Here is a 14,745-nt window from a genome sequence, read left to right on the forward strand (position 1 = left end):
TGCTACGGTTTGCTCTACACATTTGTATTTGGACGAAAATATGAGACTGTAATACATATACAATGTATTTTGTCGGAAAATATTACATTGAGTTGTACGACCTTTAGGAATTGGACTAAATTATATACTTCTGACAATGTGCATCCATTGGTTTCATGATGCAACATACTCACAGCCCTTTAATATTTAGTTGTTTTAATCCAGACAGTTGTCTCTGATTTTTCGACATAGTTCAAAAATCAACAGCAAAAAGAACCCAGAAATGATCTGTCGCACGAATATGTCGGAGGAATATTCACATTAGCGTTTCCTCAAGAAGGAAGTAGAGTACCAGGAGACATTTAGTATTTGATTAGTGAGTGTCGTTTGAGTTAACGTTACAAAGATCTATATCTTCCCTGACTTTTTTTTCGTTTTTATTAAAAATGGATGCGGTGACTTTAGAAAAAACAATGACCGTTATCATGATAATGGTTGTATTCATGAATGAGAACATCATAACATTTAATTCTCAAACATACTAAATCAATTGAAATATTAGAAATGTCCGACATTAAAGTGTAGTTTTCTGAGGATAGCAAATTGTATATACATGTACGTGTTAATACCGTAGAACATGTATGTGTTCAAACCCTGAAAAAAAAAATATAAATACATATGTATCGAATAATTCATTATTATAATGTGTAATGTTTACTTCTATGGAGAGACGTACTTTATTCAAGAATTCAAAATGTCAAGTGTCGCTTGTACAATTAGGAGATAACTGTATTGTATTTTAAGCTCCGACGACATCAATTGGGGATTTGATGGTCGCAAATTAAGTTTAATGGCGACGCGTTAGCGGAGACAGTAAACGGGTATTTCCGACCATTAAATCCACAATTGATGCCGTCGAAGCTTAAAATACAATATTGTTATCTCCATTGTAATGAAACTGACAGAAAATAACGTTAAAACATGCATTTAAAATCTGTAATATGCCGTCTTCGCATGCGCGTACGTCCCATAGCATCAATTGTCAATTGATGCCTTGTAAAAAAGTGACGTGATCCAATCAAAATGAACGTTACAAACGTTGTTGCATTAGAATTCAAGTTCTAAATCGTAGCAATTGTTATATGTTTTAGATTTATAACGGAATACTGACAGAAAAAGGCAAGATGCATATGCAAGACGCAAGATATAGTGCATAATCATGTCACGAATAGGAAGGGCTTGGCAGTATATCAAAACATGTTGGAACGGGAACGAGGCAGAGCGTAAGACTTAAACTATTTCTCAAAATTGTACAACCCATTTTGAATAGGATTCATGTTCCAATTCCTTAAGTTGATATCACAAAAATCGAACCGTACGAAGTAATAACGACAAAGCAAAACAGGAAGTACAGTTAATATTTGTATAAATTCCACTATTAACTCACTATGCCCAAACTTTACGCATTTGATTCCGAGCCAAAAACTGATATAGCTTCTTAATGTACAAAATCTTGATATTTGATATCTGTCTGTGAGTAAGTTGATAAAGACAAAATAAAACTTGAAAGATAAATATTTAAATCAGGCTTTCTGCACTAGGCACGGGGTTGGCATGGTGGGGTACAGGACACATCGTTTTTATTACCTTTCTGTTTGTGATATTTTTTATTAAACTGGTGATATTTTATTTTTTTGTAATATGTGCTGTTTCTAGGGGTGTGCCTGAGACGAGGGTTTTATGTATACTTTATATATATATAACAAGTCAAAAAGGGTACAACACCACCATCAAATAACTATAAAAGGAACAAATATTAAATATTTTGGATAACAGATATCCTTCTTCGATAATAGCAAGATGTCAAATGAATCATGTCAATATATTCAAACTGAGAAACTATCAAAATCTTGTATATATTTCAAGATTTTTATAGTTTCTCAGTTTCTTCTTTAAGTGGGTGCATTGAAGTTGTTAACTAAGCATCCTTTTGAAAAATATCAGTCTTAAATAACCGCTTTCATACTTGGCTAGACTAAAGTACATATAAGAAAAAATGACATTATCACCGAACAGAAATTTTAGCTACGAATTATGCTGTAGTCCACAATGTTGGATATTGAATATATTGAAGATGCACCTAAGTATGTGCGCGACTCTGGCACTTCAGAACCTCTAATTAAGTGTTATTGCAGTGTCGTTTGATGAGTTAGTACATCAACTTAAATTGCAACGATTATTGAAACTAACTTTCTCAATTTTTAATTATCTTGCTGTATCGGATCTATGTTGATATCATAAAATTGAAAATGGAAATGGGGAATGTGTCAAAGGACAATAGAACAGACAACAACAGAAGGTCGCAAATAGGTCTTCAATTATTTTAAACTTTTTTTCTATATTTGAAGATGATGTGTGTATAGACCAATATCCGAAAGGAACGGTTGTAATTGGAATAGGGGGAAGTACAAAATTATCTGCCAACGTGACGACAACGGCTCCTGAACCATTCATAAAATGGCAAAAAGTGACTGGTAGCGAGTCAATCAACCTCCAAACAGATTCTATTAAATATTCCGGAAGTTCTTGTGCTATGCCGACACCGGAATTAGTTATAAACGATGTAGATCAAACAGACGACGGGGTTTACCATTTATCTGTTACTACAGTCAGTGGAACTGTGATTGGACCAAAAGTTCTTCTGAATGTTTTTGGTGGTAAGATAGTTACATCCATATATTATAAGAAAACAAACATTCCAAATATATGTTAAAACTATGAATACGAACATTGTCCTTTGATTATACTTTTTTCGTTCGGGATTGTATAATATTTTATAATCGGCACTTGCAGTAAGCAGGTTTAATAACATCCGCTGTTCGAACTGTAGTTGAATGCGTTTTGTTAAAGTATACTCTTTCACATTTTTGGACTTTGAGCTGTATGTAGACCCCTTCACAAAGATAATTGTTTTGCATGCATACTTATTCAAAATGTGGTTTTGTCCAACCCTTTCATAGGTTTGAACGTTGGTTTCAATTTAACTTGTTTATATTTTTTCGTTTTGGCTTGTACAATATTTTCCTTAGGGTTTATATGATCCGTTCATCCTATTTCGACTCTTCAAATTCAAGAGTCTAAATTAAATTGAGTTAATTTATATGGTCTTACAAATATCGTTTCGATCCCTAACTTAACTAAAGAGACATTATCTGTTGAAATCCGGATATGGTGTAAAATTTTTGCAACTCATGTTTGAGGTATACCATATTCTCAATAATTCATTGTTTTCTGTTTGGTACTAAATTAATAATTAAGATCAATGTTACATTTCGTGATCAATTCATTTAGCAATCGGGAATGGCGATCAGCAGGGTTTACAAAAATCAGTTGTTGGACCTGTTAGACAAATGCTCTTCAACTTTGTTCTTGTTTGGCTTTATAAGTATTCTGATATGAGCGTCACTGATGAGTCTTATGTAGACAAAACGCGCGACTGGCGTACTAAATTATACTCCTGGTACCTTTGATAACTTTGTTATATATACTATTCATGTTTTTTTTTTTTTTTTTTCAATGTTGTTTGTGCTGTATTTAGACCCTTCTTCAAAGATGATTTTGCTGTTACAAAATATTAAAAATTATTATAAATTAAGGAATGTATTTCCCTTATGCAAAGCTCTGATTCCTTTCACGGATTTGGCTATACTTTTTGGAACTTTTGAATTATAGCTCTTCATCTTTTATATAAGCTTTTGAATTTACATATTTTGGCCACGAGCATCACTGACGAGACATGTATTGTCAAAATGAGCATCTGGTGAAGAACAAATGGTACCGTTCATGTTATTACTACTATTGGGTCATTGCCTCTGCTGGTGGACTGTTAGTCCCAAAAGGTATCACCCACCCAGTAGCCAGTACATGAAAATACGGATTTTTTGTGTTATTAAATTTGCTGTTACAAAATATTAAAACTTAATATAAATTAAGGAATGTATCCACCTCATGCAAAGCTCTGATACTTTCACGGATTAGGCTATACTTTTTTGAACTTTTGGATTATTGCTCTTCATCTTTTATATAAGCTTTGGATTTGACATATTTTGGCCACGAGCTTCACTGAAGAGACATGTATTGTCGAAATGCGCATCTGGTGAAGAAAAATTGGTACCGTTAATGTTATTACTACCACTGGGTCGATGCCTCTGCTGGTGATTGTTAGTCCCCGAGGGTATCACCAGCCCAGTAACAAGTAATCCAGTACTTGCATGAAAATATGGATTTTTTGTGTTATTAAATTTGCTGTTACAAAATATTAAAACTTATTATAAATTAAGGAATGCATCTCCCTCATGCAAAGCTCTGATTCCTTTCACGGATTTGGCTATACTTTTTGGAACTTTTGGAGTATAGCTCTTCATCTTTTATGTTAGCTTTGGATTTTACATATTTTGGCCACGAGCATCACTCTAAAGACATATATTGTCGAAATGCGCATCTGGTGCAGAAAAATTGGTACTGTTTATGTTATTACATGCACATGAATACAAATTGCGGTTTTTATCCAACGCGTTCATAGGTTTGAATTTTGAATTCAATTTAGACGTGTATACATTTATTTGTATGTATATGTATGTTCAGTCCCTTATTGGTGTTGATGCTTACACATTTCTTTTGTACTTGAAAAAAATCCTAGCCATAAGTGTTACTGCTGAAAACCACTTTTTGATCAGGATATGATTACAGATATTAATGGGCCTTACAATAAAAATGATGAAAATATGATATTAGGATAAGATATTACAAAAAAAGAGTAATGGAAAAAAAATGGAAAAACAATTAACAATTCCGAAAGAAGACCCTTCCTTTTTATCTATAACCTCCACTACAAACTGATCAGAGTGTGAATTGACTAGTTTTTGTGCTCGACCAGTAAAATTGACTTTTTGATCAGGATATGATTACAGATATTAATGGGCCTTACAATAAAAATGATGAAAATATGATATTAGGATAAGATATTACAAAAAAAGAGTAATGGAAAAAAAATGGAAAAACAATTAACAATTCCGAAAGAAGACCCTTCCTTTTTATCTATAACCTCCACTACAAACTGATCAGAGTGTGAATTGACTAGTTTTTGTGCTCGACCAGTAAAATCGAGCACACATTTTATTCGACTAATCTGGTCATTGTCTCGACTGTACTTAAATATACTTAAGTGTACTCGACTAGGTTTCGACTTTACTGAATAAGTCTGATTCAGTACTTGATGATCTTTGTGTAGTCTGAAATGGTCTTGACCAAGGAGCGACCTGTTTCGACCTGTTTTGACTAGTCTCGACTCAGTCTCAACCAGTCTCGACCTGTCTCGACTAGTCTTGACCCGCAAATTTAGATTTGACTGGCCCATCTAACTAAATTAAATATTGATCTTACAAAATTCAAGCTTATAAGTTTGATTTACTGGTGTGAAATGAAAAAAAATAATTTTACAAGAGGTAAAAATATAAATTATTATATAAATAGTCTTTAATTTTTTTAAATATCTTTTTCAAATCAACTTGGAATTTCATCAAACTATGCAGCTATCTTAGATATATATTAAGCTTATTGAATCCAATGTCATTTAGTTTTTTGTTGTTGTTTTGCTGTAAAATTAAAGAATTAAAGTAATCTTGGTAAATGATTTGCAATTCGAACAAAATAGAGATAGTACACTTTAATTTTTTTAATAACTTTTCCAAATCAACTTGGATTTTCATCAAACTATGCAGCTATCTAAGATATACAGTAAGCTTACTGAATCCAATATCAATTAGTTATTTGATGTGTTGTTGTAAAATTTAAGTAATCTTGATAAAAAAAAGCAATGATTTGCAATTCGAACATTTAGAGATAGTACACTTTAATTTTTTCAATAACTTTTTTAAATCAGCTTTGATTTTCATCAAACTATGCCGCTATCTTAGATATGTAGCTTACTGAATCCCAGGTCATTTTTTTTTCTGTTGTATTGCTGTCAAACTTAAAAATTAAATTAATCTAGGTAAAACAATCTAGAATTTGCAGTTCGAAAGAAATGGAGATAGTAAGTACACTTTAAATTATTTAATAACTTTTTAAAATGTACTTTTTTTTACCTAGATTATTTTAATTCTTTAATTTAACAGCAATACAACAACAACAAAATTACCCAGGATTCAGTAAGCTTGATATAAATCTAAGATAGCTACATAGGTTGATGAAAATCCAAGTTGATTTGAAAAAGTAATTAAAAAAATTAAAGTGTACTATATAAAAAAGAAGATGTGGTATGATTGCCAATGAGACAACTATCCACAAAAGACCAAAATGACACAGACATTAACAGCTATAGGTCACCACACGGCCTTCAACAATGAGCAAAGCCCATACCGCATAGTCAGCTATAACAGGCCCCGATAAGACAATGTAAAACAATTCAAACGAGAAAACTAACGGCCTTATTTATGTAAAAAAATGAACGAAAAACAAATATGTAACACATTGACAAACGAAAACCACTGATTTACAGGCTCCTGACTTGGGACAGGCACATACATAAATAATGTGGCGGGGTTAAACATGTTAGCGGGATCCCAATCCTCCCCCTTACCTGGGACAGTGGTATAACAGTACAATATAAGAACGAATAAAAAAAAAGGCTTAACTAATAGTTTGATGAAAATCGAAGTTGATTTAAAAAGGTAAAGGCTGTATTTATATAATAATTTTTATTTTTACCTATTGTAAAATTAATTCCTCCATTTCACAGCAATAAATCAAACTACCTAATAAGCTTGAATTTTGTAAGATCAATATTTAATTTCGTTAGATGGGCTGATTTACACCAGTCAAAACTAAATTTTAAGGTCAAGACTAGTCGAGACTACTCAAGACAGGTCGAGACAGGTCGAGCCTTGATCAAGACTATTTCAGACTACACAAAGATCATCCAGTACTGAATCAGACTAATAAAGTAAAGTCGAGACCTAGTTGAGTACACTTAAGTACAGTTGAGTACAGTCGAGACAATTTCGAGACTAGTCGAGTAAAATGAGTGCTCGATTTTACTGGTCGAGCTCAAAAACTGGTCAATTCATACTCTGATCAGTTTGAAGTGCCCATAGACAGTTTGACAGTATGGCTCATCCTATCACGAATTTAATGGGTTTTTTTTCAAAAAAAGTCACGCCTATAGTGCCCGGTTTTAACTTTAACAGGATATTTTTTTATGTTCTGTTAAAATGTTTGATACATACATCTAATAGCTCCTCGACGTTATCAATATTGTTAAATGGTTATAGTAAAATTTATTTATTTATTTTCAGATGCAGTTGATTCGTTGTCGAAAGAAAAAATCAACTATCTTCGTTACTACCTCCTTTGTCAGACAATAGCCACTGAATCTGTTCGATTGTATTTCACGAGAAAAATTCCCGAGCCAACACTATCATCTCACTTGAATAGTAATAAGCCCAACTTAAGGTTTAGTTACTGGAAATGTACAAGTGATCAGCTAACTGTCCTGTTTCCAGGTAGGTGTAGCAGTATCAAATTGTCTGATTTTGAAGTTATTGTTTCCTTGAAAAATACAAAAGAGACACAAATCAAAATGATATTTTAATAAACTTCCTTGATTCCGGTAGCGCCACGGTTATAAATCCTGAAATCAATGATGTTTACGATTCTAAGTTCAACTCACGAATTCAAGGAAAACATGTTTGTCAAACATCAGTCTCTAAATTTTTAATTCTTCATTAGACCTTCAAACCTTTTGCATGTTGTTCTAAATTGCCAAGTAGTTTCCAAAATAGTCTTATTATTAGTTAAATTCAGTAGAAATAGATATGAACAAAGACAATATTTATAACGATATTTTGCTCAATTATGCAAATGAGTGATCATTTTCATTTTTATAAATTTTCTGTTTATAAAATTTAGAATTTTTCGAAAAACTAAGGATTTTCTTACCCCAGGAGTAGATTACCTTAGCCGTATTTGGCACAACTTTTTGGAATTTTGGGTCCTCAATGCTCTTCAACTTTGTATTTATTTGGCTTTATTAACAATTTTGATATGAGCGTCACTGATGAGTCTTATGTAGACGAAACGCGCGTCTGGCGTATAAAATTATAATCCTGTTACTTTTGATAACTATTAACACCACTGGGTCGATGCCACTGCTGGTGGACGTTTCGTCCCCGAGGGTATCACCAGCCCAGTAGTCAGCACTTCGGTGTTGACATGAATATCAACTATATGGTCATTTTTATAAATTTTCTGTTTATAAAATTTAGAATTTTTCGAAAAACTAAGGACTTTCTTACCCCAGGAGTAGATTACCTTAGCCGTATTTGGCACAACTTTTTGGAATTTTGGGTCCTTAATGCTCTTCAACTTTGTATTTATTTGGCTTTATTAACTATTTTGATCTGAGCGTCACTGATGAGTCTTATGTAGACGAAACGCGCGTCTGGCGTATAAAATTATAATCCTGGTACTTTTGATAACTATTAACACCACTGGGTCGATGCCACTGCTGGTGGACGTTTCGTCCCCGAGGGTATCACCAGCCCAGTAGTCAGCACTTCGGTGTTGACATGAATATCAACTATATGGTCATTTTTATAAATTTTCTGTTTATAAAATTTAGAATTTTTCGAAAAACTAAGGATTTTCTTACCCCAGCAGTAGATTACCTTAGCCGTATTTGGCACAACTTTTTGGAATTTTGGGTCCTCAATGCTCTTCAACTTTGTATTTATTTGGCTTTATTAACTATTTTGATCTGAGCGTCACTGATGAGTCTTATGTAGACGAAACGCGCGTCTGGCGTATAAAATTATAATCCTGGTACTTTTGATAACTATTAACACCACTGGGTTGATGCCACTGCTGGTGGACGTTTCGTCCCCGAGGGTATCACCAGCCCAGTAGTCAGCACTTCGGTGTTGACATGAATATCAACTATTTGGTCATTTTTATAAATTTTCTGTTTATAAAATTTAGAATTTTTCGAAAAACTAAGGACTTTCTTACCCCAGGAGTAGATTACCTTAGCCGTATTTGGCACAACTTTTTGGAATTTTGGGTCCTTAATGCTCTTCAACTTTGTATTTATTTGGCTTTATTAACTATTTTGATCTGAGCGTCACTGATGAGTCTTATGTAGACGAAACGCGCGTCTGGCGTATAAAATTATAATCCTGGTACTTTTGATAACTATTAACACCACTGGGTTGATGCCACTGCTGGTGGACGTTTCGTCCCCGAGGGTATCACCAGCCCAGTAGTCAGCACTTCGGTGTTGACATGAATATCAACTATATGGTCATTTTTGTAAATTTTCTGTTTATAAAATTTAGAATTTTTCGAAAAACTAAGGATTTTCTTACCCCAGGAGTAGATTACCTTAGCCGTATTTCGCACAACTTTTTGGAATTTTGGGTCCTCAATGCTCTTCAACTTTGTATTTATTTGGCTTTATTAACTATTTTGATCTGAGCGTCACTGATAAGTCTTATGTAGACGAAACGCGCGTCTGGCGTATAAAATTATAATCCTGGTACTTTTGATAACTATTAACACCACTGGGTCGATGCCACTGCTGGTGGACGTTTCGTCCCCGAGGGTATCACCAGCCCAGTAGTCAGCACTTCGGTGTTGACATGAATATCAACTATATGGTCATTTTTATAAATTTTCTGTTTATAAAATTTAGAATTTTTCGAAAAACTAAGGATTTTCTTACCCCAGGAGTAGATTACCTTAGCCGTATTTGGCACAACTTATTGGAATTTTGGGTCCTCAATGCTCTTCAACTTTGTATTTATTTGACTTTATTAACTATTTTGATCTGAGCGTCACTGATGAGTCTTATGTAGACGAAACGCGCGTCTGGCGTATAAAATTATAATCCTGGTACTTTTGATAATTATTACTACCTTGTGTGTATCAATATTTATCCATTCGTAATAGACAAATTTTGAAAAGTATCCAAAATGTATCTTTCTGAAATGGATATATAGAGTAATCAATATGATGGTGTCGTAGATTCTATATTGATGTACGTTGACAGTCAGGACACATATGCAACCAGGATGACAAAAGTGTCCCAAAAAAACGAATTCTAATGTATGATGAGTATTGTTATTATTTCAGTTGCTCCAGGAATTGCCAAGTCAGGCAACTTTGATTTCACTTTGCTTTACAAACTCATCAGACACACCATTACACCAGGGTCAACACCAACACGTGGATGGGGCCAAAACCCATTACCAAATGATATAAGAGAAGAAGACGACATCGAACGGATCCGGCACAACAGAAACCTATTGGCTCACAACATAGAATTCAAGTTAAACGATTCTGACTTCAATAATTTGTGGACTGATTTATCTCAGGTAAATGGATAATTATACAGTTTACCTATTAACATAAACGACTGGATATTATAACTGCTTCCTGTCATATACACTCCTAGGTAAATAATTTACTCAAAAACATAATTGAAATTGTATGAATATTATATGCATTTCCATCATGTAAGTATCCTTATCACTTGTTCGATCATGGTAGAAACGTTCTATACTTAGATGAGAGAGGTCTTGGTTTCGGTAATAATTTACTTGTTTTAGCTTATAGTTCGTTTCTCTGTGTGTTACATTTTAGCGTTGTGTTTCTGTTGTATCGTAGTTCTCCTCATATTTTTGATGTTTTTCCCTCAGTTTTAGTTTGTAACCCAAATTTTTTTCTCAATAAATTTATGAATTTCGAACAGCGGTATACTACGGTTGCCTTTATTTAGCAGACGATATTAAATATAATTTGTGATTAACTTCATGGTAGTATGTTCTTGACGCAGGCAGAAAACCTAAGAGCTTTCAGGCACAACTTTTTAATGCTCTTCAACTTTGTACTTGTTTTTGGCTTTCGACTTTTTTTTTGGTCTTTTTTTTTGCGTCACTGATTAGTCTTGTGTAGACGAAACGCACGACATTGTAAACCTGGTACCTTTTGATATGTATGTTGTGTGTTTCCCTGTCCTATATGTTCTCCCATTTTTTTGTATTGTGGTCCTGTCCTGTAATGTTGTCATTTAAATGTTATCATTAACACTGCCATAAATGCGGGAGGTTTGTCTAGCCACAAAAACTGTTTCAACCCACCATTTGTTTTCTAAATATTTCTTGTACCGAGTCAGGAAAATGGCCATTTTTATATCTGTAACCAGTATTTAACAGCAATTTCAAGTTCTAATATAAAGTTTATACCATAGAGTTTTTATATATTATGATATCTAAACACAATTATAATTTTGAGTATATTATTCACCTACGAGTGTATATGTCAGGAAGCGGTTGTAATATCTAGTCGTTTATGTTAACAGGTAAACTGTATATTTATATTATTATATAGTCTATTATTATATATGAGACAATATCGGTAAAAGTCTATTTTTTGGCAATAAGAAAAAAAAGTCTTTAGACCCGGTATTATAATAGCAAAAATCGAACAACACACATTAGGGATCTAGGAACTGTTGTCTGTAATTCAAACAATTGTAAAATGTGGTAACAATTTCAATTTCAAAAATGGTACAAAATAATTCCAGTTCTTTCCTGTTATCAAAATAAATCAATTTTAAAAAGTTTCTAATGAGAAGAAGGAATGAGTTTTAGACACTATTTGGGGTTTACTTGTATATCCTGCAATAGTTTAGTCAATGCCAATTATTGATTTTAGCATTTTTAATACAAAAGGTTAAGAAATATACTAAAATATAGTCAGAGATGTCCGTAACATATATTAAATGAAATGGTTGACATATTGTAGATTAACTTTTTGATTATCAGTGAAATTGCCTTGAACGTCCTACCTGTTACTAATTATGGTTATGCTGTTACCTTTTATAAGGTAACATGACAGAACGTAACAGAAAGTAATTACGCAGTACTTTTTGTTCATTTATTCGAATTGTGTAGAAGTCTACTTTCATCTACATATCAATTTGATAAGATACTATAAAAACACATGTACTGTTATAGTGCTGACAATGAAATATTCTCAGAAGGTACACAAAACGGCTGTAACAGGAGAGAACAACAAATTTATTTTTCTCCAAATTCTGATCTTTGGGGAGTTACGTTTTTTATGCAATCTATCAGATTTGTAAAAATCGGAAGCCTGTTTACTTAATTTAGATATTCTTTGAATGATTTAGTTTTCAGAAAATAACAGGGGACAACATGATTTTTGGGAGGGTTGGCAATTTAAATTATAATATTTCATTAGATGAAATGTTAAAAAGAATGTTCAATTGGTTGCAGTTGGTGTATTATTAGGTTGGTCCCCTCCGTAAAACATTCAGTATGCCTTCGGAATATACAAATATTTACGGTCGGTATGAGCTAATGATGGCCTTGAACTTGAACGTTTCGGTTCCCGGTTTGACGACGTCCACATACGGTACCAGTTGAAATGGCGTTAAACGTCAGACTGAAGTAATTTCTTGATCAGTTCATTGAAACATCCCAAACTCATGAAGTCTTGATTTTATAACAAGGGGAAACATATATTGAAGCGAATCATTCTTATCGGGCATCGGCAAAATAGCAAATATGATATTTGACCATCTCTGATTAATATAACAGCTAATTCTTTAGAAATCTATTTACATGTTAAATCAATCATCCTTAATCAGAACGATAGTTGTATGTGTGAGTGTATGCGAGTGGGAGAGAAAGGCTTTTTATTTTTACTTTATGTGATTACATGCTTGTTATGAGCCCTATGATTAGGAAATAAAATATCTTTATCTTTATCTTTTATCTATTGCATCATCATAAATTTGAGAAAAAAATATTGCTTTTGAAATAAAAGCTAGTTATTTGAATTGCATACCATATCTTTAAATAAAATAAGTTTCAACTTGGCTACCCCTTACCAGGGACTTGCTATTCTTACGGGACTTGTCTCTATTAGTTTTAATTAATTTTATTATTATCATGTATACCGGCATACAATGTCCCTCTACTAACTTATATTCTATTTTTCCAGCGCCGGCAAAAGGACACTAAATTAATGGTGCCAGTAAAATAGCCATTTCTATAGAAATATGTTATTTTGCCGGTTTGAACTAAGATATTTTACACAGTGCCGGCAAAATAGTAACTGCCTTTTATTTAACAGCAAAGAAATATAGATTACATGTCGACTGCTTTCCACATTCAATCATTTTTGTGAAATGTACGAGCTTATCATAGATAACCGATTGAGCGACGATATAATTTATAGGTAAAAAAATGAGGGGGTTCGGAGGGGTCCTGATCCCTAAACCCGGGCTTAAAAACATGAAATCCCGAGGTCCCGAATCTAAATAAATTAAAATCCCGACATCCCGAAATTCGCGAAAAAGAAATCCCGGATCCCGAAATCCTGAGCAGCTTAAAAAAAAAACGATCCCGATAAGGCCTCCTATCCCTTCCTCATAAATCTCATAAATGCTGAAAACAAAATTATTGGTGGTACACCATCAGGCTGTTGTTTGATATACATGAGTGGGGGGCTAAATCGCTGTTATTTTGAAACTCTCTCCCTTTAAGCTTTCATTTCTTGAATGACACATTCCAAGCCCCCCCTCCTCCCCTCTTCCATTCTTTTAATCCTACATCCCCACTTGTATCTATCCCTGTCCGGTAAACATAAAAACAGTTTTGCTATAATTATGTACTGACCATGACTGATTTGATTAAGCCTTTTAGGGATGTTTTTTAATTCATATTTTTACAGAAGGGAAATGTCACAATAGACCATGTCTGTTCCTAGTATTAAGATAAGTAAAAAATCTATGCCCTTCTTTCAACTGTTGTATTGTAGGGTTTTTTGTCCCAAAATTTGTTAATTATGAAGCCTATTCATGTTTTGAAGCATCTCACCTGGACAATTATAAAGTACATGCAATTCTTTCAACTTCCAAACTTTTTTACAGTGCTTTATTTTTTTGTATGCTTTAAATCAATAAACATTTACAGTAATGACATGAGCGCATCATGATACGCCCGTCACATTTTCACATAATAAGTTTAATTACTTCTCAATGTCATATTTGAAATTCTTGAAAATCAAACAGGAGATTACATTAATAGATATAAACAATTCACCAAAATTTCATAACATTTGCTGACGCATATTGTTGAGTTATTGTCCGAAAACTGGAAAATTCCACCTTTTTTAAGTGAATAAAACCCCATAACTCAGAAATGTAAAATCTAAAATTTATAAAATTATACAGATACAACAGATATAAACAATTCACTAAAGTTTCTAGTCTGCGATTACTCTGACGTCCAACGGCTGTTTTGCCAAACAAACTTGGGACGTGGGATCACGTCTTGCAGAGTAATTTCGGACAACAAAGTTTCATGAGAACTGGTGAAAGCATTTTTTAGTTTTTGTCCGAATCTAGAGAAATCCCTTTTTCTGACAAATATATGAAGCTGTAACTCAGAAACGTGAAATCTAAAATTTATAAAAATCAAAAATGAGCTCTTGTCAATAGATATAAACAAAGTGTTATGCAAATTGATAAATGTGTTTTAGAGTTAATGTCCAACATGTTGAAGACAGACGGACAGACCGTCAACTGTATACCACAATATGTTCCGTAAACGGGCATATACAAATTATCTTGATTCTTAATGTTTTTTCTGTGGCCATCATAACTAGTTGAAAAGATAT

General features: G+C 33.2%; 1 protein-coding gene across 1 annotated transcript; it reads left to right on the plus strand.

The window, feature by feature from the left end:
* Positions 1 to 1,198: 1,198 nt before the first annotated feature.
* Positions 1,199 to 10,421, plus strand: LOC139493971 (E3 ubiquitin-protein ligase DZIP3-like). The gene is made up of 4 exons (XM_071282138.1): positions 1,199 to 1,262; positions 2,388 to 2,696; positions 7,335 to 7,541; positions 10,168 to 10,421. The coding sequence occupies exons 1-4, from the start codon at positions 1,199 to 1,201 to the stop codon at positions 10,419 to 10,421; spliced, it is 834 nt and encodes a 277-aa protein (XP_071138239.1).
* Positions 10,422 to 14,745: the final 4,324 nt, after the last annotated feature.

Source organism: Mytilus edulis, chromosome 11 (assembly GCF_963676685.1).
Source record: "Mytilus edulis chromosome 11, xbMytEdul2.2, whole genome shotgun sequence".
NCBI classification, from domain to species: Eukaryota; Metazoa; Mollusca; class Bivalvia; order Mytilida; family Mytilidae; genus Mytilus; species Mytilus edulis.

Excerpts from the sequence above, each read along its gene's own strand:
- LOC139493971 (XM_071282138.1), top strand. The coding sequence starts at position 1,199 with ATGTCACGAATAGGAAGGGCTTGGCAGTATATCAAAACATGTTGGAAC. Across the intron at positions 2,697-7,334 it reads TCTTCTGAATGTTTTTGGTG|ATGCAGTTGATTCGTTGTCG; the intron begins GTAAGATAGTTA and ends ATTTATTTTCAG. Across the intron at positions 7,542-10,167 it reads GCTAACTGTCCTGTTTCCAG|TTGCTCCAGGAATTGCCAAG; the intron begins GTAGGTGTAGCA and ends TTATTATTTCAG.